We start from the raw sequence: 24975 nt of genomic DNA on the forward strand, positions 1-24975 counted from the left end.
GCAGCTTGATGAGACCTTGTCTCTACAATAAAAAAAAATTAGCTGGGTGTGCTAGTTCCAGCTACTTGGAAAGCTGAGGCAGAAGGATCACTGGAGCCCAGCAGGTCGATGCTGAAGTGGCTATGAGCATGCCACTGCACTCCAGCCTAGGTAACGGAGTGAGACTCCAACTCAAAAAACAAAAACAAAACAAAAAAACAAACAAAAAGTCAAACAACAAAAAAAAAAGCCAAAATAAAATAAGTTTTATCTAGGCAAAAATAACAAGCAAGATCTAATATAAACAAGAGAATGTTATATAAGCTTGACAAAGAAAATTTTTTCTTTTTTGTGAGTTAGGGTATCACTCTGTCACCCAGACTGGAGTGCAGTAGCACAATCACAGCTCACCACAGCCTCCAACTCATAGGCCAAAACAATCCTTCCTTCTCAGCCTCCTAAACAGCCTGGCCAGAAAAGATTCTAAATAATATACCAACCAGTACTTAAACAGGCTAGGCAGGGTGCCTCATGCCAATGGTTTGGGAGGCCAAGGCGAAAGGATCGCTTGAGCGTAGGAGTTCAAGACTAGCCTGGGCAGCACAGTGAGAACCCATCTCTACAACAAATTTAAACATGAACCAGGCATAGTGGTGCATGCCAGTGGTCCTAGATACTTGGGAAACAGAGGTGAGAGGATCGCTTGAGTCCATGAATTCGAGGCTACAGTGAGCTATGATTGTACCTCTGCACTCCAACTGGGGCTACAGAGAGATGCTGTTTCTAAAACAAACAAATAAAAAGAAACAAACACAAAAACCTAAGAAGAGTAGGCAAGCATAATGTTTTTTCCAAATTGAACTATAACAATCAACAGTCATTAAAATATGATTCTATTTCTTTTTTCTTTTTTTTGAGTCAGAGCAGAGTCTCACTGTCGCCTAGGCTGGAGTGTAGTGGCATGCTCATGGCCATCATGGCCATCACAGACTCGACCTGCTGGGCTCAGGAAAGCCTTCTGCCTTAGCCTTCCAAGTATCTGAAACTATAGGCATGTGCCACCATGACCCGCTGATTTTTTAATTTACTGTGGAGACAAGATCTTGCCATGATGCTCAGGCTGGTCTTGAACCCTTGAGCTCAGGTAATCCTCTTGCCTCTGCCTCCCAAAGTGCTGGGATTACAGGTATGAGTCACTGCACCCGGCCTGAAATATGCTTCTATTTCTTAACAGATGAAAGTTGAAACACTTCACACACTTGACCAAACTTTGTACACCATAAAACATGTAAAATATGCTCTTCAGTGCTTGTCCCCAAGCTACAAGAAATCTCTGAAGGAAATGCACTGAATAACAAAAAGAACAGTTGAAAGGTTCAACACAATAGGAAAATTCTAACTTTTTCTTACTATTTTCCTGACTTCTGATTTTAAAAATGGTACTTTGTTATTTATAAGAACATTGATACATTTTGTAGTACACAAAAACCACAGCATTTACTAGGTCTGCCTCTAAACCTGTTTCAAACTTGAGCAAGATTTTCTTAACAACTAGAACATATCTCAAAAACATATTAGCTATGAGGAAGATACCTGCACATGCATGTTTATTGCAGCATTATGCACAATAGCAAAAACATGGAACCAACTGTTGCTGCCCATCGAGAGAGGACTGGATAAAAAAAATGTGGTACATATAAATAATGGAATATTACACAGCCATACAGAAGGACAAAATTATGAACTTCATAGTAACTCGCGAGTCTATAATACTGAGTGATCTGACACAGAAACAAAGAACTGAGTACCACATATTCTCACTCATAAACGGACCTTGAACAATTATCATAATACTATAAGAAAGGGATTGGCAGTAGTTGGAAACTGCTAAGGGGGAGGGCACGCAGGATTGGCAGTAATGGGAAACTGTCAGGGGAAGAGGGGCACACCTCATCAACAAGGGTACCTGCGTAATGAGCATTTGTATACCTCACATTTGTATACCTGAATTATACCCCACATCTTCAAACTTTTTTAAAAAACCCACGAATGTATTAGGATAGATTAAGGAATAGTAAATATTTGTCACTGTAATTGTTAAGACCTCAGAAAAAGTTATATGGTAACCTATAAATCTCAAATAAATCGCCAGATTGGGTTTATGGAATAATTTTAGCACAAAAAGTAAAACAGAAAGTAACACATCTTACCAAAATGACTAAGAAACTAAATACGTTTATTAATATCAACATTATTCTATCAAGATATTAATTTCTTCAATCTTAAAAACATATCAATCTCTAAGACAAAATCTTAGAGGTATTTATCACAAATTTTATATATGTAAGTTATCTACAGTCCACATTTATTGCTTTAGGAGGACAATTCAGGTATATATTCTAGAATATTTTAAAATTTAGGGAAAAAACACTTTTAATGTAGTGTTTCATGGCTGATTTAATTAATTAGTCTGGTCATCACAGACTATACTGATTCCCGAATTAACAATTTAAATAATCTTAGCACATAATAAAAGAACTACAAGCAGTATCAGATCTGATGACCTCACAATTGAAAAAAGGATTCCACCAGGCATGGTGGCTCATGCCTGTAACCCCAGCACTCTGGGAGGCCAAAGTGAGAGGACCGTCTGAGCTCAGGAATTAGAGACCAGTCTGGGCAACTTAGTGAGATCTTGTCTCTACAATAAACCAAAAAAACAAAAACAAAAACATATATATATATATTAGCTGGATGTGGAAGTGCACGCCTGTAGTTCTAGCTACTTGGAAGGCTGAGGTGGAAGGATTGCCTGAGCCCAGCAGGTCAAGGCTGCGGTAGCCGTGAGTGTGCCACTGCACTCCAGCCTGGTCAACAGAGTGAAAGTCTGACTCAAAAAAAAAAAAAAAAGGATTGCAAGCACATAAACAACTAGTAAGCTAAGAAAGGCTTAACTAAGTTGATTCATGTCCAAGATATTTTCATTTAGCAATCACTGGCAGGCTTTATAACCCAAGAGGGTAACATGAGTCCTTGTAAAACTTCCATTTTTTGATGATTTTCTTTTCTGCACAAAAAGCTACATACATACCCTTAGAGAGTAGTCACTTTCAGGGGCAATTTGGTCCATCCTTTCTTGCTTCTTATACCCTTTTTTCCCAGTTGTCTCATCTAAATCTTCAGGAATTCTGATGTCATATTTATCCTTTTCAAAATCAAACTCTGTTGCATTTTTGTAGCTGTAAATTTTTAGAAAGAACCAAAATTTAACTTCACAGCAAAGTAAGGAAGCAAACACTTTCAGTTGTTAAAATCATAAATAAATAAACCTATACCTGGTGGAAGTCATGGGAGGAAAGGTACAAAAAAGGAGGAAGAAAAAAAAGGGATTCAGGAAGATGTGGAGAAACCTTATCCCTCATACATTGCTGGTGGGAAAATGTACAACCACTGTGAAAAACAGCCTGGCAGTTTCTTAGAAACTAAAAATGCAACTAGCATAGGACACAGCAATTACACTCCTGGGCATTTAGTTCAGAATAATGAAGACTACATTCCCACAAAAATCTGTACACAAATGTTTACGGCTTTATTTGTAATACCTGAAGACCATACACCCAGATGTCCTTTAACAGTGAATGGTTAGGCACACTGTGGTCTACACATATGATGCAGTATTACTCAGCAAGAAAAAGGAGTTAATTACCAATACATACAAGAGGAACTAGAAAATTATGCTAAATGAAAAAGCCTATCCCAAAAAGTTTTACACTATATAAATTCCATTTATATAACATTCTTCAAAGGGCAAAATTATAGAAATGGAGAACAGATTAAAGGCTACCAGGAATTAACGAGGGAGTGTGGGTATAAGGGAAGTGAGTATGGCTATAAAAGGGTAACATGCGGGAGGTGGAGGCAAGAGGACTGCCTGAGCTCAGGAGTTTGAGACTAGCTGAGCAACATAGTGAGACCTAGTCTCTACAATAAATCAAAAATTAGCTAGGAGTGGTGACACATGCCTGTGGTTACAGCTACTTAGAAGGCTGAGGTGGAAGGATCAACAACTGAGCCCAGCAAGCCGAGGCCACGATGACCATGCCACTATATTTACCCCAGCCTAGGTGGCAGTGAGATTCCAATTCAAAAGAAAAAAAGGGCAACAGGAACAATTCTTGTAATGATGAAAAGTATCCTCCACCTTGACAACATCAAGGTCAAAATCCTGTCAATATCAATAGTATTATTTACATAGTTTTATAAGAAGTTACTATTGGGGAAAACTAGGTAAAGTGTATAAGAGATGCCTATTATTTCTTATAACTACACATAAATCTGCAATTATCTCAAAAAATAAAATTTTAAAAGATCCTTCAGGAGGACAAATGACAGGAAAGTGAAAGCAAGAAAAAGGGAAATCAAGAGGTCAGAAAAGCACAAGTTTTTAAATTCTTTAGGCTTACCATTACTTGTGCTTTATTCCTGTGGTTCAGTATGTCTTCAATCTTTCAATACTAGACATTAATCTCAATTTTTCTTTTTTTTTGGAGTCGGAGTCTCAAGTCTGCACTCTACTCTAGTCCCTCAGGCTAGAGTACAGTGGCATTCTCATGGCTACTTCAGCAGCATCTCTACTTACTGGGCTCAGGTGATCGTTCTGCCTCAGCCTTCCAAGTAGCTGGAACTATAGGCGTGCACCACCACACTCAGCTAATTTTTTATTTTATTTAATTGTAGAGACAAGATCTCATTAAGTTGCCCAGGATAGTCTGGAAAACCTGGATTCAGGCAATCCTCTTGTCTTTGCCTTCCAAAGTGCTGGGATTACGGGCATGAGCCATTGCACCCGGCCACTAATACTAAATTTTAAAACATTTATTTGAAAAGGAGTTTGTTCTTACAAAGATAAAAGACTAGAAATCTCAGCAACACAAAAATCTCATCCATATTATTTTTCTACCCCTTCCCACTCCCGCTTTTTTTTTTTTTTTTTTTAAAGAGATAGGGTCTTGTTCTGTCACCTAGGCTGAAATGCAGTGGCAAGTTCACAGTACGCTGTAATCTTAAACTCCTGGGCTTAAGCAATCCTCCCACCTCAGCCACCTGAGTAGCTAGGACTATAGGCTTGAGTCATCATCACGCCTGTATAATTTTTACATTTTAGAGATGGGTGCCTCGCTATGTTGTCAAGGATGGTCTCAAACTCCTGGGCTCAAGTGGTCCTCCTGCCTTAGCCTCCCAAAGTGCTGGGCTTTTGTATTTTCATTTTTTCCCCCAATTTGTTGAGAACAAGGGTGGAATAAATGAAAGAGAACAGAGTGCTAATGAAGACTGAATGGCAGGGATAGGAAATTTTTTTTTTTTGAGTCAGAGTCTCACTCTGTTACCCAGGCTAGAGTGCACACAGCAGCCTCAACCTGTTGGGCTCAGGCCATCCTTCTGCCTCAGCCTTCCAAGTAGCTGGAACTACAGGCGTGTGCTACCACACCTGACTGATTTTTTTATTTATTGTAGAGACGGGGTCTCACCAAGTTTCCCAGGGTGGTCTTGAACTCATGAGCCAGGCAATCCTCTCACCTCAGCCTCCCAAAGTGCTGGGATTACAGGCTTGAGCCACCGTGCCCAGCCTAGGAAATATATATATATATATATTTTTTGAGTTGGAGTCTCACTCTGTTGCCCAGACTGAAGTGCAGTAGCCGCTCCCGGCCACCGCAGCCTCGACCTGCTGGGCTCCGGCGATCCTTCCGCCTCAGCCTTCCAAGTAGCCAGAATTACAGGCATGCGCTACCACGCCCAGCTGATTTTTTGATTTATTGTAGAGATGAAGTCTCACTGCCCAGGCAGGTCTCGAACCCACGGGCTCAGGCAATCCACTCACCTCAGTCTCCCAAAGGCGTGGGATTACAGGCTGAGCCACCGAGCCCGGCTGGAAATATTTTTTAACAACGTGGAAACTTGTCAAACTAAAGCCAAAGTGGCCTTAATAAAATACCCCTGGAAAAGACAAATAATTATCTATGCCCCAAAAAATGCATCCTTTTCCTTTTATTTCTACTCTGTGGAACAAAGGATAAATGTAGTAAGACCAATCCAGCACATGCAATTTATTTCCCACATGGTCAACATCTAGCTGAGGTCTACATTTACCTTCTTAGATTCCAAATGATGATCCTCGTCCCCTTCTTACCCATAATAGCATCGAGTTCTGCCAGCAACTTCTGTTCCGTAGAAAACAGAGAATGTTCCAGAATTGCAGCAAGGCTGGCTTTTGATTCTGTTAAATTGATCATCTGTCGTATATCCTAAGTTAAAGACTTAGATTGCCAACATATTGTTCACAATTGCAACATAAAAACCAACTCTATAAACCTAAGTAACAGAAAAACTATTCCCTAAATTATCTTCTAAGTTTTAAAATGGCAGTTCAACTTCAAACGAACCAAGAATAAAAAATGGGCGAGTTATTATTCTTAGCTGATGTAATGCTTTCCTATATTTCAACGTGTTTATACAGAAAGCATTTTGCTAAAGTTATCCTGCTTTTCAAGCTCATTAATGAAACTTTCAAGGCAGATCACAAAATCATATTTGTTAATCTACAATAAGCCTGAACTAAACAAAAGAAGTTTTACATAAAATGTTGAGGACTTCCAAGGTACAATTCCAACAAAGAAAAGGAAGGGACAAACTCTTAGCCCAAGAACCAGTGTAAAGGCAGCGGACACAGGCGGGAACTGGAACAGACGTGATTAAAAAAATAAAAGAATCTGAAGGAAGGCAAAAGGTTTCAGAATGGCAACCCCTTCGGGTCCCCTCCCACTGTGGGAACTTTTCTGTCCTCTCAATAAATTCTGTTTTCAAAAAACAAACAAACAAATACATAAAATGTTTCAGAATATTTCTTCAGTTTCTCCACAGTTTCTATTTCACAACCAAAAGGATATGGTGCTTGTTGAATGCCACTATTGGGACAACAACATGCTCAGCTTCTATGACTTCCAAGTAGGTCTGAGACAAGAAGCCCACACTCATGCTTTCTCCATTTTTGGTAAAAACAATTGCATCTTTACCCAAACGCATAGAGCCTGACTTGAAGCCATTCCCATATAATCCAACCGGGACATGACCATTCATGGTGACTTTGTCACTGAAGCCAAAGCTAAAAAGAAAGAAAGATTTTTAAAAAATGAATACGTGTGTGTGTGTGTGTGTGTGTGTGTGTGTGTGTGTGTGTGTGTGTGTGTGTGTGTGTTTTAATTCAAAAAGTACAATATGAAGTAAAGAGCCTGGGTTCAAATGCTAGCCTCACCCTTCCTAGCTGTACAGTTTTGGGCAAATTACTTTTACTCTATCTTGGTGTGTTTTCTCATATCTGAAATGAAGGAAATCGCATCTAAATCACAGGGGCAGCTGGGCACGGTCGTTCATGCCTGTAACCCCAGCACTTTGGGAGGTGGAGGCAACAGGATTGCCTGAGCTCAGGGGTCCGAGAACAGCCTGAGCAACATGGCAAGACCTCATCTCTACAATAAATTTTTAAAAATCAGCCAGGCATAACGGCACATGCCTGTGGTTCCAGCTACTTGGAAGGCTGAAGCAGAAGGATCACCTGAGCACAGCAGGTTGAGGTTGCATTGGCCATGAGCATGCCACTGTACTCCAGCCTGGGAGACAGAGTGAGACTCCAACTCAAAAAAATTAAATTTTAAAGTAAAAATAAATAAATAAATCACAGGGGCATAAAGATCACATGTACTATCACAGGAACTTATTGCCCGGCACACCCTGGCTAAGTAGCTGAGTTATAATCTGGGTTCCTGAGACCTTGAGATTTCACCCCATAAATCTCTTCCTCTAAGTGTGAGTGATTCTATGGTTCTCATCAAGTCTATGATTAATGATGGGATTAACTTGATTTTTTGCCTGTATGAGGAGCATTTAAGAGATAGTAGAAGAGCCTCTGTTTCAAAATTCTCCCTCTACCCTGTATCTGTACTATAGTTTCTCTCAGTTTCCATACAGGCACATTTGCACATCCTTACATCCTCCTCTGTGACCCAAGAGCCCAGACCTTATGACTATTTTATGCTGTTTCCTCATTTTCTCAATCCTTTTAAAGTTACTCCCTCCCAAAGCGATAAGTTTTATTAAAAATATTAGCTAAAGCTAAACTGTAAGTAACTCATATCAATGTACTACAACTCCAAAGGAATGGTGGAACTTCTGGTAAGTCAGACATGGGGTAGCAATGAGAATGGTGAGGACTGCCTAATAATCTACCAGTAGCAGAAAATGATGAGAAGACTTTTAAAGTCTAGCTGACAATGTGCATATAGCATTCATGTTTAAAAAGCAAAACAAAGGATAATAAGTATGACACAAGATATCTTTCAACTAAAAGCAGTGATTGTAAAAAGTGTGGCACATCTTCACATACCTTAGCATTTTATGTAATTTATCTGAAGTCATACCATTCCCATTATCAGTGAATGTCAAGCATATATGGTCATTTATCACTGTTTTGTCAATCCATATCTGTTTAGCATTCACATCAGGATCGTAAGCATTATCTGGAAAACAAAATTTTGAGAAATTCTGATTTTGCATTTTAAAGAAGAGCAATTATTTTAGACCAACCTTGTAACAGGTAATAGAATACCGCATTTTAAGACAATCTTAAAAGATGTGATTTGTAAGAACTCCTAAGATTTGAAAACATAAACTTAAACTGCATCCTGCTATATATTAGTTGGCTACTACAGAATTAACACTTTTCAAAGTCCTTCATTTAAACGGAGAGCTGACTGGTACCTAACTACACTGAAGAAGTATAAAGCAAGAAAAATCACTGCACTAGAGATGATTAAGAGAGAGAATTTCCTGGCTATCATGGGGAAGCTGAGAGTTAAGCATCAACAAAACCTACATAATAGTTACTGAGTAAATAAGAAGGCAGTATCATTTTTCTGCTAAGCTACATATGTAGGTGGAAAATTTAGTTTCTACATATTTCTTCAAACTGTGGCTCTTTTCAGTTTGGCCAAAGTTTGTGGTGGCTTTTAACACCTCTATCTCTGTATACTTCTCCATTCTCATTTCTCTTAAAATAGGTTAAGTATGAAGAAATACATCAAAAAATAAAAATACTTGAATGGTAGCAATATTAAAATCAACTAATGGGCCAAGCGTGGTGGCTCATGCCTATAATCCCAGTACTTCGGGAGGCCGTGGAGAGAGGACTGCTTGAGCTCAGGAGTTCGAGACTAGCCTAGGCAACACAGCAAGGCCACATCTCTACAAACATCTAACAAACAAATAAATAAAATCAATTCATGAACTATCTAAAAGCCATCCAAAAATTCCTTAACTGAATGAAATGCCTTTTGAGATATATCCGAAGTCCTTATTATGAAATCACCTGTATAAAATTAATATGGGACCATAGGGTAAAAGCTATGGTAAAGGCCCAAATCCTGCAAACTTGCAGGCATAGTTAAAGGCTTACAAATCTACTGTTGCTAAGCTTGCTTCCTCCATGCATTATTACTTGCACTCAGACACTTCAACAAAGAGCAGATTAATAACTGATTATCTTTATGTCCTGACCTCTGGGGGGGAGCTGCCCATTAAGACTGATGAACTTGGCCACGCACAGTGGCTCAAGTCTGTAATCCCAGCACTTTGGGAGGCTGAGATGAGAGGATTGAATGGGCCCGGGGGTTCAAGACCAGCCTAGGCAACCTGGTGAGAGCTCATCTCTTATGCATCAAAAAATTAGCTGGGTGTGGTAGTGCATGCCTGTAGCTCCGGCTACTCAGAATACTGAGGCAGAAGGAGTCAGCAGGGTAACGCTGGAGTGGCCGTGAACGTGCCATTGCACTCCAGCCTGGGCAACAGAGTGAGACTCTGACTCAAAAAAAAAAAAGAGATTGATGAACTTCTTTTCATTTTCAGAAAGTGGGTCTCACTCTGTAACCCAGGCTAGCGTACAGTGGTGCAATCATGGCTCACTGCAGCCTCAAACTCCTGGGCTCAAAGGATCCTCTCATCTCTGCTGCCCAAGTACCTGAGACTATAGGCCTATGCCACCAAGCCAAGTTATGTTTTATTTTTATTTTTTAGAGATGATGTCTTGCTATGTTGCCCAAGTTTGTCTCCAACTCTTGGCCTCAAGCAAATATTCCTGCCTTGGCCTCCCAAAGAGCTGGGATCACAGGCCCAAGTTTGACTACTTTCTTTAAAATAATGATCCTTAGGTCATGCACAGCTCCTGCAGTTTGATCAGTTTTGATATGCAGATCTCCCCTCCTACATATCTTTCTGTTGCAAAGGTATATGCAGCCATTGTTCCCTAGAATCCTTCTCAATAAGTGCCTAATGCTCAAGTGTGCGTAGCTGGTGATTACAAGATTTGTGCTATAGATAACAGCAATATTGTAAAGCCTAAGACTGGTATTTGAGATATTTTTCAAACTGCGGACCAATGGATGCCACCTGGATCTCTGACCCATACCAAGGAACTGACTTGACTGGCCCTGTGACCCCTCACCCAGAAGCTAACTCCCCACATGAAGGCAGTTTCAACACCTCTATGACTTCACCCCCAGCCAACCAGCAATGTCCATTCCCTAGCTCCCAATGTCTAAATTATCCTTAAAAATTCTATCCTGCTGGGCTCGGTGGCTCAGCCTGTAATCCTGTGCTTTGGGAGGCTGAGGTGAGTGGATTGCCTGAGCCCGCGGGTTTGAGACCTGCCTGGGCAATTTGGCGAGACCTCATCTCTACAATAAATCAAAAAATTAGCTGGGCATGGTAGTGTGCGCCTGTAGTTCCAGCTACTTGGAAGGTTGAGGCGGAAGGATCACCGGAGCCCAGTAGGTAGAGGCTGCGGTGGCTGGGAGCGGCCACTGCACTCCAGTCTGGGCGACAGAGTGAGACTCCAACTCAAAAAAAATAAAAACAAAAACAAAAATTCTATCCTAAAAATTATCAGGAGGCAGATTTGAGAAATATATCCTGTCTCCCACTTGGCTGCCCTGCGATTATTAAAGTCTTTCTCTGTGGCAACAACTGCTGTCTCAGTGTACTGGCTTTTCTGCACAGTGGGCATAAAGAACCCTGTCGGGCTGTGACAATTATAAAATATGGTTTTCAAGCCATCCCTCTTCCATAAGGCAGCCTACAATTAAATAACCTCCTTTTCAACCATTTCAGGAAAGATGGTGTTTTGTAAAAAACATTTGACACGCCACAAAGGGCAACATGAAAATCATGGGTAGCTCTGCTAGGTTGCCAAAAAAATAACACCCATGAATAGCTGCAATGTTATAGTAGATCCACTCTGGGTTTTTTGGTTTTTTTTTGAGTTGGAGTCTCACTGTCGCCCAGACTGGAGTGCAGTGGCCGCTACCGGCCACTGCAGCCTCAACCTGCTGGGCTCCGGCGATCCTTCCGTCTCAGCCTTCCGAATAGCCGGAATTACAGGCGCGCGCTACCACACCCCGCTATTTTTTAAATTTATTGTAGAGATGAGGTCTCGCCTGCCCAGGCGGGTGTTGAACCCGCGCGCTCAGGCAATCCACTCACCTCAGCCTCCCAAAGGCACAGGATTACAGGCTGAGCCAGAGAGCCCAGTTCACTCTGGGGTTTTAAAAAACACCTGAGGTCGTGTGACTCACGCCTCAGCACCTTGGGAGGCCAACCGCCTGAACCTAGGAGTCTGAGACCAGACTTGGCAACATAGGAGACCTCATCTCTACAAAAAAATTAAAAATAGTCAGACATGGTGGTTATGGCCCCAGCAACTCAGAAGGCTGAGGCAGAATGACTGCCTGAGCACAGGAGGCTGAAGCTGCAGTGAACTGTGACAGTTTCACTGCACTCCAGCCTGGGTGACACGAGATCCTGGTGTGCATGCATGCACACGCATGCATGCCCTTCCACAAAAACCCACACACCCACAAACACACACACACCTGAATAGCATGTTAGCTGAGATGCACTGAAAAATCTAGCTATACCAAAGAAAAGAAAAAGCAACCTCAAAAGTTCCTTCTTTTTCTTGCACATCTAAGACAGAAGGCTTCCATGATAAAGAATCTAAAGTATAAAGCCAGGCGTGGTAGCGCACATCTGTAGTTCCAGCTACTCGGAAGGCTGAGGTGGAATGATCACTGGAGCCCAGCAGGTCGATGCTGGGGTGGCCGTGAATATGCCACTGCACTCCAGCCAGGGCGACAGAGTGAGACTCCAACTCAAAAAAAAAAAAGAATCTAGCCGGGCTCGGTGGCTCAGCCTGTAATCCCGCGCCTTTGGGAGGCTGAAGTGAGTGGACTGCCTGAGCCCGCGAGTTCGAGACCCACCTGGGCAACTTGGCGAGACCTCATCTTTACAATAAATCAAAAAAATCAGCCGGTAGTGGTAGCACGCGCCTGTAATTCCGGTTACTCGGAAGGCTGAGGCGGAAGGATCGCCGGAGCCCAGCGGGTCGAGGCTGCGGTGGCCGGGGGTGGCCACTGCACTCCAGTCTGGGCGACAGAGTGAGACTCCAACTCAAAAAAAAAAAAAGAATCTAAAGTATATCTAAGAATTCCTAAGAATAGGGTCAGGTACAGTGGCTCCTGCCTGTAATCCCAGCACTTTGGGAGGCCAAGGCAAGAAGATCATTTGAACTCATGAGTTTGAGACCAGCCTGGGCAACACAGTGAGACAAAAAATTTAAAAATTACCCAGGTGTGGTGGTGCACACCTGTAGTCCCAGCTACTCAGGAGGATGAGGGTTGTAGATCCCTTCAGCCCAGTAGCTGGATGCTAGGGCGAGCTGTGATTGTGCCACTACACTCCAGTCTGGGTGACAGAGTGAGACTCTGACTCAAAAAAAAATCTTAAAAATAAAATTTCCCTTTATTATCAATTTCTTAAATATGCCTAAATTTAAAAAAAAATCCTGTCTATGAATTTTCCCAGGGGAAAAAACATGACCCATAATGCAAATCTAACTGCAAAATTGCCTCTTTTCTCATGTTTATTTAAAAACCATTAAAATACAATCTTAAACCTAGATCATTCCATCTACTGGAATAAGCATTATCATAATCTAACATAAAATTAATCCTCCTACTGATACCAAAAAAATGAATTCACTCTGAATGCTGCATATACTTCTGCACTATCAAAAAAGCATAATTCCACCAGGTGCCTACTGTGCACCAGCTTCTTGGGAGGATCACTTAAGATTCTGTGACCCCGTATCAGAAACAAACAAAAACAAACCATAATTCTCATTTTTTACTTTTATAATCAGAATAAAAATATTTTCGATAGAAATGTTTTGTGAATGCAGCAAATTAAATCCTAGACATGATCAAATACTTGAATATTATCATAGGAAAGGTTGAGCCATGATTAATTTGACATCCATCTGAATGAACAGTTGTTATGCTAGGTAATGTTTGTCACTAATGTTATCACTCAAGACATAAAATTACTTTTAAGAACATCTGTTTATTATTCTTCAGTAAAGTTTTTAAAACTACAATTGCAAGCAACAAATAGTATAAGAAATGTCCGTTTACATACCTATTAATTCAGCAACTGCACTGAATGGCCAAGTGTGACTGGTAGAATTTGTATGTAAAAACTTTGGGCAAAGCTGAAACAAAAAAATGATTTGTGTAAAGTAATTCAGATCTTACTTTGAGAATAGACAGCAATGTAATTTTTTTGTCCCTGTATTAAACAACATTGAGACCAAGCAAAAATGACTCAGCTGCTTGCTCTAGGATACATCTGAAAGATACAGACAAGAACATAAGATTCCTGGAAGGTAAGGCTGGGAATCAACTCAACAGTTTACTCATCAAGACTTGTTCCAAAACCCTTGCCTTCTTGTGTCCACAATATTGTAACTGTCCAATCCTAGTTACCTGCCTTGCAAGACCTGCCTTAAAATGACTCAGCCAAGGCCCTAAAATCCTCTAAACATCATTTCCTAATCTCCCTACTTTGGGACACTACTAAGGCTTTGTGAAGGAGGTGTTTTCTCCCTAGTATATTAGGCCTAATAAACTTAGCTTTGCTTGACCAACAGACTTTTCTGGGGGTTTGACACTTTGATTCAATTATATTATTTACTCCAAGTTCATTACAGTAAAACCTGTGACAGTGGAGTAGTATACATCTATAATTCTTCAAAAAAAAATCAGATAGTTCCAATTGCTAAATTAAGCTAAATTGAGCCTGAGGATGCCTCCATACTCCAGTCCTAATATAAGAAACTACAACCTAACTTAGTAGGAAAATTAACTAAAAGCCTAACTTAGGAGTTCTGTACAGGCATACTCCAGTTACAAATAGCTGTCTGTCAATTACAGCAGCTGATCTTCAATCATAGGCAGGTAACTGATTCAAATAAGGCAAAATGCTGAGCTGCAACTAAATAACCTGTCTCTGTATCTCACTTCTATTTTCTGTTCATAAATGCTGCCTGACCATGTTGGACCAGAGTTCTTAGAACCTCTTCTGGTTCTGAGAGCTGCCCAATTATTGAATCATTCTTTGCTCAATTAAGTACTGTTAAATTTAAGTTGCCTAAGGCTTTTCCTTAATATGATGCAACACGCTGTCTTAATTTTCAGGGCTTTTATGTCTGATTTTACTCACACTAATACAGTATGAATGAATATGCCAACTCACCTCATGCTATAGGAACTGTCTAAATTCTTAATTAAGACAGCAAACACATAAAAATGTACAGATGATTTTAAAAGGCCAAATGCTCAAAAATTACATTTAGAGAATTTCCATGCAATGTTTTGTGTTCATTTTGAACATATTCATTCATATTTAAGAGGAAATAAAAGCAAGGCACTTTAAGTGCATAGAGTTAAAAGTTCTAAAAATACAATTTGATTGTAAATTAAGCCAACTGTATTTCAGTGCTCAGCTGCTGCCACAAGGTGTCAGAAAGGTCTACTTTTCCTGTCTACACTTGCTTTTTCAGTCAATCCCTATGCCTTCATCTACTATTAGGCTGAAGTACACATGTGAGAAACGATGTTGTAGAAGACTATCTTTAAACTGGTGGATATACAATTCAGACTTTCTATGGCAAATATCAAGTAATATGGCATACATCACGAAGTATAGATTACAGGCAATTTAGACTTTCTAAAGCATGGCTAAAGCGCAGTGGTACATCACTGCCACTGCAGCCTCAATCAACCTGCTGGGCTCAAGCGATCCTTCTGCCTTGGCCTTCCAAGTAGCTGGAGCTACAGGTATGTACCACCACACCCAGCTAATTTTTTTGATTTATTGTAGAGATAAGGTTTCCAAGTTGTTCAGGCTGGTCTCCACAGTCTTCTCACCTCTGCCTCTCAAAGTGTTGGGATTACAGGTGTAAGCCTTAATAAAAATCAATTTCCAGATTTTCATCTTGCATAACAAGTCTTTTCCTGAGGGTTGCAAGAATGTACCTAAGAACTTGCAGGTGAGCCACCTGGAAGACCTTCCTGTCCCACCCTCTCCCCTTAGACAAACATCACTGATTAAAAAAATGGCACACACTGATAAAAGAATGACAGTACTTTGGAAGGTTGAGGTGGGAGGATTATTTGAGCGTAGGAGTTCGAGACCAGCCTAGGCAACATAGCAAGACCTCATCTCTACAAAATAAAATAAAATAACCAGGTATGGTGCCACACACCTATAATTCCAGCTACTTGAGAGGCTGAGACAGGAGAACTACTTGAGTCAACAAGTCCACAAGCTTGAGGCTGCAGTGAACTACGGTCATGCCACTGCACTACAGCCTGGTGACAGAATGAGACCCCGATTCAAAAAAAACCAAACAAAAAAGAATGACATACTCCTTCCCCATTCTAAATCTTACTATGGGGCATGGCCTTGGAGTATAAAACCCCTGGCTACCAAACAAGGAGAAAATGATTAGTCAACTACCATAAACTCTTAGAGCCTCCTGTACTTCTGACAGATCTGTAACCTGGGGTTCACACAGTCCCATCCTCATGTTTGATAATTTGCTATAATGCTCACAAAACTCAAGTAAATATTTACTCACATTTATTACTTCACTGTAAAGGATATTACAAAGATGAACAGGCAGATGAGAAGCACACAGGGAAAAGTATGGGGAAGGGGCCTGGAGTTTCATTACCCCTATAGATATGTTTGGCCAACCTCACCGCTCTCTGATCCCCATCATGTAGTTTATGAAGGTTTCATTATAAAGGCATGGTGTATTAAATCAATGGCCACTGTGGACTGAACTTCTGACCTCAATCTTCAGCCCCTCTCCCCTTCCCTGGAGGTTCAAGGAGGAGAAAAGACTGCAAGTTCTAACCATCTAATCACATGGTTTGTTCTCTGACAACCAGCCCCCATTATGAAGCTGTAAAGGGGACCATTGAGAGTCACCTCATTAAGGAACTTTGGAATAAAGCTGTGTATCCCTTCCCCACCTTGCCCTAAGCATCTCCTCTTCATCTATATACTTTCTAGAAAACCAGTAAATGCTAAAGCAAAAAGGTCCTATTAGCATAAATTCAGGTAAGGTAAAAAGGGGCCTATTTTGAATAACAAAAGATGCCCCTCTCAGTCTTATCACTCAGGAAATTCCAAGGATTTCAAGAGCTCCAGAACAAAGAGCAAATATATGTTTATTTCACAGGTACATACATATGTTTAATAAAAATTATAGGAGGCCACTGTTTTGGACTAAGCTCCTGCACTAGGCCCCAAAATATCAGACTAATAACCAAAATCCTGTCACTCATGCTAAAAATCCAGCCACAAAACTGAAACTAACTGACCTACAGGTGAGATAGCTAATTTCCCAAACAGACCAGTTCCAGTCTTCAATCAGCATAATGAAGGTCCCTCTTTTTTACAGTTCCTTCAGCTTTGTTTTGCAATAAAAAGTAATATCAAATTCACCAATCAGGTTTTTTTCTATTGTTCTTCAACTTTGAAATGACCAATCTGCTTTTTGTTCTTTGTTTCTGCTTTCTTCTACTCTTTGGACTATAAAACCAATTTCCTCTGCTGGGCTTCCAGAAGCACTTTCATATATTTTATGGAAGAAGTGTTACCCAATTTTAGAATTGGAAATAAAGCTAATTAATTAAGATATTTAAATTTGTTGGAATTTTGCCTTTGGACATATAATGAAATACAAGCCTTAAGCAAGGAAATTCTGACACATTTCACAACATGGATAAACCTGGAAGACATTATAGTAAGTGAAATAAGAATCACAATAAGTGAAACACTGTATGATTCCACCAATAAGAGTACAGTGTAGTAGTCCTCCTTTGCCCTCAGGGGATACATTCCAAGACCCCCCCCCAGTGGATGTCTGAAACCTCAGATAGTACCAATACCTATAGAATATACACTATGTTTTTTCCTACACATACATACATACTTGTAATAAAGTTCACTATTTTTTGCCTTTTTAAATTTGAATAGCTTTAAGGTGTACAAATAGTTGTTGGCTACATGTATACTAGTTCAATGTATAAACAAGGCACAGCAAAAGATAAATAACTTAATAATGAAACAGAATGACACCAGGACAGTGAGTCTGATAACACCGAGGCCACCAAATGACTAACAGGCAGGTGGGTATATGCACAGTGTAGATACAATGGACAAGGGGATGATTCAATCCCAGGCGCTACAGAAGGGCATGCAATTTAAAACTTATGAACTGTTTATTACCACAATTTCTTCATTTAATAGTTTTAGACCACCAGCGCCCTCATGTAATGGAAACTGAGGAAAGCAAAACTGTGGATAAGGGAGAACTACTCTAGTCAAATTCCTAGACACAGTAGAACAGTTGTTTGTCAGTGCTGGGGAAGGGAGGACTGCGGAGTTATTGCTTACTTTAATAGACTCAGAGGTTTAGTTTTGCAACAGGAAGAGTTCTAGAGACTGGTTGCACAACAATGTGAAAGTATGTCATACTATTAAATCGAAACTTAAAATGGTTAGGGTGATAAACTATATATTATACATATTCTTCATAATAATAAACAAATAACAACTAACAAACAGCAAGTCAGCACACTGAACAACGCTACACTCCACAACGCTACACTCCCTGCTCCCTTCTCGATGGCAAGTTCCAAGAATTAGTAGCCAAGATTATGCCATGGCAAGAGACTAGAGACAGAATTCTTCCCTGGAAAACCGTGGTTTCTGAAAGTTCTATTTGTTGGTTCATCTACAATTCTGTCTGGTCTTTCTGGATAGCTATCATATTTTTGTTGTCCTCATTTTTTAAAAAATTATTTTTAAAGTTTTTAGTTTTTTTAAGCATACTTATTTTATAGTCTAACACTTCCCATTCTTTGGAGTGTACAGATACTGACATAGAGTGCCCAACAAAACAACTCCTTCCAATCTGATCACCCAACAGTAAAGACCACCAAAGGACTAGCTCAAAAATCTTCCAGTCAGCTCCCAGGTGTCTCACTTGAAAAAGTGAGAACGCTAACCATCTACAGACAGTTCAGAAGATCTAAAATTAGAAATCAAAAACAGACAAGATGGGGCGCATTCAGGGTGGTATGGCCCTAGACAGGGCTGGGCACGGAGGCTCAAGCCTGTAATCCCAGCAGTTTGGGAGGCCAAGGCCAGAGGACTGCCTGAGCCCAGGGATTCGAAACCAACCAGGGCAACTTGGCAAGACCTCATCTCTACAATAAACCAAAAAAATTAGCTGGGTGTGGTAGCATGCGCCTATAGTTACAGCTACTTGGAAGGTGAGGTGGAAGGATTGCCTGAGTCCAGCAGGTCAAGGTTGCAGTGGCTGTGAGCGTGCCACTGCACTCTAGCCTGGACAACAAAGTGAAACTCCAATTCAAAAAATAAAAAATTTTAAAAATTAAATAAAATAAAAAAATAAAAATATGTAAGAGAAAGGTAGACAATGAAAGAAAAAAATTCAAAGGGAGGAAAAATGAGAAGGAAAACAGAAACCAAAAGAGAACAGGAAAATGGATGGAAGAATCTGTCAAATTACATTTTCCAGATCTTAAGGACCTGAGTTTTCAGGCTAAGTGCTCAATACAATGTACAGACTCTATTAAACAATAAAGAACGTCTTTAAAAAATTCTGAGAGAGCTGGGCTCAGTGGCTCAGCCTGTAATCCTGCGCTTTGGGAGGCTGAGGTGAGTAGACTGCCTGAACCCGCAGGTTCGAGACCCGCCTGGGCAACTTGGCGAAACCTCATCTCTACAATAAATCAAAAAATTAGCGGGGCATGGTAGCGCGCTCCTGTAGTTCCAGCTACTTGGAAGGCTGGGGCGGAAGGATTGCCGGAGCCCAGCAGGTCAAGGCTGTGGTGACTGGGTGACCAGGAGCGTGCCACTGCCCTCCAGTCTGGGCGACAGATTGAGATCCAACTCAAAAAAAAAAAAAAAATTCTGAGAGAAACAATTTCTAATCTAGAATTCAAATCCAGTCAAATTATAAGTCAAGAAAGAGCAAGGGTAGCATGAACACATTTTCAAGAAATGACATAAAACTTTTTCTTCCGATGTACCCTTCTCTTAGGAAGCTACACACCTGTCTAGAAGGATGGACAGCTCCAACATCAGCAGTAACAAAACGAGTACTATTGAGTACCACAGAAGGCATGGGTCTTTATGTATATTGATCATCTAATCTTCAAAACAATCCTTTGAGGTGGGTAAGACTGTTATTCCCACCATTCAGATTAGAAACTCAGGTGCAAAGAAGTTAAATGGACTTGGCCAAGGTCACACATCCAGTCATCAGATGGAATTAACCCAGGAAGGTGGGCTTCAGAGCCCATACTGTCAGTCACTAAGCTATAGTGCTTGCTAGGGAGTACATACAGAAAGAGGAGTATATGGAATGGAACACATGAAAAGGGAAAGGAAATTTCCAGAAATATAGTAAGGGGAAGTCTCCAAATCACAACTGAGCCAATAACTCCCAACTGACAAAATACTGGGTGTGTCTGAATACATCTGGAAAAAATTGTCCAGTTTTCTGGATGTTTAGATGAATTACTGATCAGTACACATAAAAACTAGGCAAATAAAATATGAACCAATTAACTTCAGGGAAAACAAAAGTAGTACAGGAAAGAAAATACAATCATAGTACACAGGTTGATTCATTTATGAATAAAGGTAACAATAGTAACAAACCATACATAGTAGTTCAACCAAAAAAAAGTGATAAAAGCATTGGAAGCCAGGCACGGTGGCTCATGCCTGTAATCCCAGCACTTTGGGAGGCAGAGGCAAAAGGTTTGCCTGAGCCCACAGGTTCAAGACCAGCCTGGGCAACTTGGCAAGACCTCATCTCTACAATAAATAAAAAAATTAGCACGGAGCATGCCTGCAGTTCCAGCTACTTGAAAGGTTGAAGTGAAAAGACTGCCTGAACCCAGCAGGCTGAGGCTGCAGTGGCCATGGGCGTGCTACTGTACTCAAGCCTGGACCACAGAATGAGACTTGGACTAAAAGAAAAAAATATTAGAAGTATAGGAAGTGGTGAAAAGAATGCTTGTTGGCTAAATCTACAGCAGGATTTCTGGGGGGGGAAATCAGCAAAAAAATGGCAAATGTGCATTTAAATGATTTTTTAAAATATGCATACATTAAGGCTGACTCCTTTTGCCTTTTGACAAATGACAAATTCATTAATTTTTATACTTCTACTAATGCAAGCATTTGAGAGCTATAAGCAAATAAATTCATAAGGCTATATTCCAATACAATTTTATAGGAACTAAAATTTGTATTTCACATAATTTTCGTATGTCATGAAACAATCTTCTTTAATTTTTCACTCAACCATTTACAAATGTATAAATCACTCTTAGCTTGCAGGCCATACAAAAACAGGTGCTGGGCTGGATTTGGCCCATGAGCTGTAGTCTGCCAATTCCAGTGCTAAAGCAAAAGCAGAGAGGCTGCAGATGGGAGATTTCTGTCAATGAGGTTTCCAGCAGCCCATATTACCCACAAAGAAAGTCCTAGCACATGCTCAGTTTCTATACCCAGAGATCTAGCTAACAATACCGATCTCTCAAGACTATTTGACCCTCGTCTCTGCTCACTTTCATGGGAAGGGGTGGGAAAGGGAGAAACAGTAAAGAAATCAACTCTCTACTACATGTTTCTAAGCCTGAACTAGACTCAAGCTGGGAGGGGAAGGACGTGGGGAAGGATGGGACCATAAAAAAAAAACCACGAGATTTTAAACTAGATGAAGCCAAACCTTACAATACCTTAGGCTAACTGGAAAGTGGTTAGTCACCCCCGTTCACAGAGATGGGTAATAATTAACAAATAATGTTTAAACCCACTTATAAAAGAGAATAAAGTTGCTCTCTATATGCAAACTACTAAAGACTATCTCGTTCAATAATGCATAATATGCAAAGAATTCTTACAAATCAAAGATTCTACCAAAAGAAAACGGGCCAGGCATGGTGGCTCACGGCTGCAATTCCAGCACTTTGGGAGGATCGCTTGAGGACAGTTCAAGACCAGCGTGGGCAACACAGAGATCCCGTCTCTACAAAAAATTTAAAAATTGCGCCTGCAGTCCCAGCTACTTAGGAGTCTGGGGAGGGAGAATCGCTTGAGCCTAGGAGTTCGAGGCTACAATAAGCTGTAATGCGACACTACACTCCAGCAAGGGCAACAGAGTGGGTTAAAAAAAAGGGGGAGAAGGGGAAGACATAAAAAGGCAATGCAAAACAACCAAAAAGACTAATAAATGTGAAAAACGCTCAAAACAAATAGTCAAAGAAATGCAACTAAAACCAGGGATCAGTTTGGAAAAACGTGGCTAAATGAATGAAAATAGCAGCAGAGGAAAGAACCAAGTTTATGGCTTGTACTCTCGGAGGCGTGTTAACCTCCAGCAGCCACTGGCCATTCGAATGTTAAAATTAATGGCACCAGGGTAACCATTCTTAGCCAACAACCTCAAGAGATTTTTGCATAAGAACACCAACTAACGAGGAATAAAACTTTCTTAGGCTAATCAGGTGAGGAAGCCACGCCTACATTTTTAGGACGTGAAATTTTAAGTCCTATTTACGCGACCGCTCCCTACGAGTTAAGACACACGAAATATTTGAAGGATTTCCAAGAACTCGAAAAGCCCCGAAACGAAAGGGAACGAGGAGAGCGTGAGGATCTAGTGATCCGAGCCCGGGAACTTCCATGCTAGGGAAGCGGGAGGAACCGAAACGCAGTGGGAAGACTCATCCCGGCTCGGTTCACGCCCGGGCAGCCCCGGAGCCCCGTACCGCTGCCAGGAGGTCAAGGCCGCCGGACTTCTGGACGCAGACTGCCGCTCCCCCCCCCTCCGGGCGCCCCGAAGGCAGAAGAGGGTCGGGGCCCCCCGGCCCGGGGAGCAGGCGGGTCGACCGCCGAGGCCTCGCGCTCTGACGACAGCTGCGAGGCAGCGAGGGAGCCGGGGAGGAGGGGCCGCGCCGCCCCGGCCCGCCCCGAGGCCATCGGAGCGAAAGGGAAACACAATGCGGAGGCGACGGGACGCAGCCCAGCCCGCGCCGCCCCAGCCCTGCCTGCAGCCGAATCGCTCCGCCGACGGGAGCGACATGGCGGCCCCTTTCTTGGGGTCCACCGCGGCCCCCGCCGCCGCGCCGGGTTCACGAGTCGCCACCGCCCACTGCCGGCCCCCCCTCACTTGCCCGCCTGCCCGCCCTCCTGGGACACGGCCCGCTCCACCCCTCGCGGCTGCTCACCGCGCTGAGGCGGATCCCGCTGGGTGGCTGCGACGCCATCTTGAGCGAGCTACAAAGCCAGGACCGGCCTCAGCCGCAACCCGACTGGGAGGCGACGCGACAAATGTAGGGCTGCTGGTGCTCCGCCCACTTCCGGGGCGGCCCGTGAACCTGCCCCTCCCACTCACTTCCGCCTCCAGGCAAAGCCGAATCGGTAGTGTGGGGCAGGTGAATTGCGGGACTGGAAAGAGTAAGCTGGGTACGCTGGGAGCTGGGCTCTGAGCGCCCGGCTCTGCGGGACTAGGACGCATGCGTGAGGCGGGGCAGACGCATATCCCTTTCGACTCCTTAGCTGGGCCTGGAGTCTTGAGGGTCCCGAGTTTGAAGCCTGGCGCGAAATGCGAGGTGACCGTGATAGGTGAACTCGACACTTCACCTGGTAGGATGTGAATTGCACTGAAAAAAGCCAAATCATGCCCACCGGTGTCGCTGTGATTTGAAACCTTATTTACAGAATGACAAGTGTGCACTGTTTGGATTTGCCCTGAAAATTATCAACCTAAATTCTGATAAAAAAGAATTATTTCGCTCATGCACATTTATTCAGTGTTCACTTTGAGCCTGACGTTTAACTGAGTAAGATATGAAAATGAATGACACAGTCAAATACTGCAGGTAAAAGAAGAGTTAAAAAGATTTCAAGCCAGGCGCGGTGGCTCATGCTTCTAATCCCAGCACTTTGGGAAGCTGAGGAGCCAGGATTGCTTGAGCTCTTGAGTTCGAGATCAGTCTGGGCAACATAGAAAGACCTCTCTATAAAAAAATTTAAAAATGAGCCAGGCATGGTGGCGCCCGCCTACAATTCCAGCTACTCCAAGGCTGAGGTGGAAGGATCCCCTGAGCTCAGATTGTCGAGGCTGTGCTGGTGAGCTGTGTTCATACCACTGCACTCCAGCCTGGGCGGCAGAGTGAGACCCTGACTGACACACACACACACAGGTTTCAATAATATCTATTGCGATTTGCGATTTTATGCCGGTTAGGGCAATGCATTTTCTTTGTAAACAAATCACATAATTAAGAAATATAAAACATAAGTACGCCCATCCTCTTCAGATAAATAATTTGGTGTCCATTGCTCCAGATTTACTATATACTAAGTAGCATTGTTCATAATATGAGACTATACATTTCATACTCTTCTGCAACTTGCCTTTTATCTTACATATTTTAACTTGAGACTTGTAAATGCTGAAATGTTTTTGAATTCATAAATAAATTAATGCATGAGAAAATGTAAAGAAGAAAAATAAACAAACCCTGTATTCTACTGTCACCAATGCTACTGACTGTTGGGGTAAATGACATGATGTAAATCAACTAGATAAGAGTAATGCTTTCAAGTAGATAATTTCTCAGGTGTCCCCCAGCTTTAAGACTGTATTGTTCTGTGCCAGGCTCTTTTATCAACTGTTTATTGAAAGCCTACTTTGTGTCTGGCAGGGCAAGGATGCTATAGATAAAATGGCTTCCACTCTTGCAGAACTTACATCAAGACTGTGTTAAACAACAGGTTCTGGCCCAGTAGTGAGTTGTGAAATCAATTTAGTGAGTCTACAGTTCTTTGTAAAAAACAAAACAGAATAACATTTTATTTATTTATTTATTTATTGGAGACAGAGGCTTGCTTTATTGCCCAAACTGGATTACAGTGTCATGATCATAGTTGCCCTGTAGCCTCGACTGCCTGGGGCCAAGGAACCCTTCCCGCCTCAGCTTTGGAGTAGCTACGACTACAGGACTACGTGCCTGGCTAATGTTTTAAATTTTTTGTAGAGATTGGGTCTTGCTTTGTTGCCCAGGCTAGTCTCAAACTCCTGGCCTCAAGTGATCCTCCCACCTCAGCCTGCCAAAGCTCTGGTTACCTTGCCCAGGCCAGAATTTTAACTTAATGTTATAGTGCCAGGTTTCCCCGGACTCAAATCCAACCTTACCACTTGTTAACTATGAGACATTCAGTAAGTTACTTTACCTCTCTGTGTCTCAGTGTCCTCATTTGTAAAATTGGGGGTAATAGTACTTTCCTTGTGGGGTGGTTATAAGGATTAAATGAATTAATATTTGTAAAAGTGCTTTGAACAGTGTCTGACACATAGTAAGTTCTCTCTCTCTCTCTCTCTCTCTCTCTCTCTCTCTCTCTCTCTCTATATATATATATATATATATA

General features: G+C 41.7%; 1 protein-coding gene across 3 annotated transcripts in view; it reads right to left on the bottom strand.

Moving 5' to 3' along the window:
* MORC3 (MORC family CW-type zinc finger 3) overlaps positions 1-23011 on the bottom strand; it is a 50479-nt gene extending 27468 nt beyond the window's left edge. For 2 of the 3 annotated variants that reach the window (XM_008059062.2, XM_021712888.1), the window contains exons 1-6: positions 22770-23011; positions 13561-13633; positions 8420-8552; positions 6927-7141; positions 6130-6277; positions 3071-3218 (exon numbers count right to left, since the gene is read on the bottom strand). In XM_008059062.2, the coding sequence (XP_008057253.1) occupies positions 3071-3218; positions 6130-6277; positions 6927-7141; positions 8420-8552; positions 13561-13633; positions 22770-22808 (756 nt within the window). In that variant the 5' untranslated portion in view covers positions 22809-23011. The remainder of the gene's footprint in view (positions 1-3070; positions 3219-6129; positions 6278-6926; positions 7142-8419; positions 8553-13560; positions 13634-22769) is intronic. The other variant, XM_008059064.2, reaches the window with a different exon arrangement.
* Positions 23012-24975: the final 1964 nt, after the last annotated feature.

Source organism: Carlito syrichta, unplaced genomic scaffold (assembly GCF_000164805.1).
Source record: "Carlito syrichta isolate Samal-C Ts95f unplaced genomic scaffold, Tarsius_syrichta-2.0.1 Scaffold303683, whole genome shotgun sequence".
Classification (NCBI taxonomy): Eukaryota; Metazoa; Chordata; class Mammalia; order Primates; family Tarsiidae; genus Carlito; species Carlito syrichta.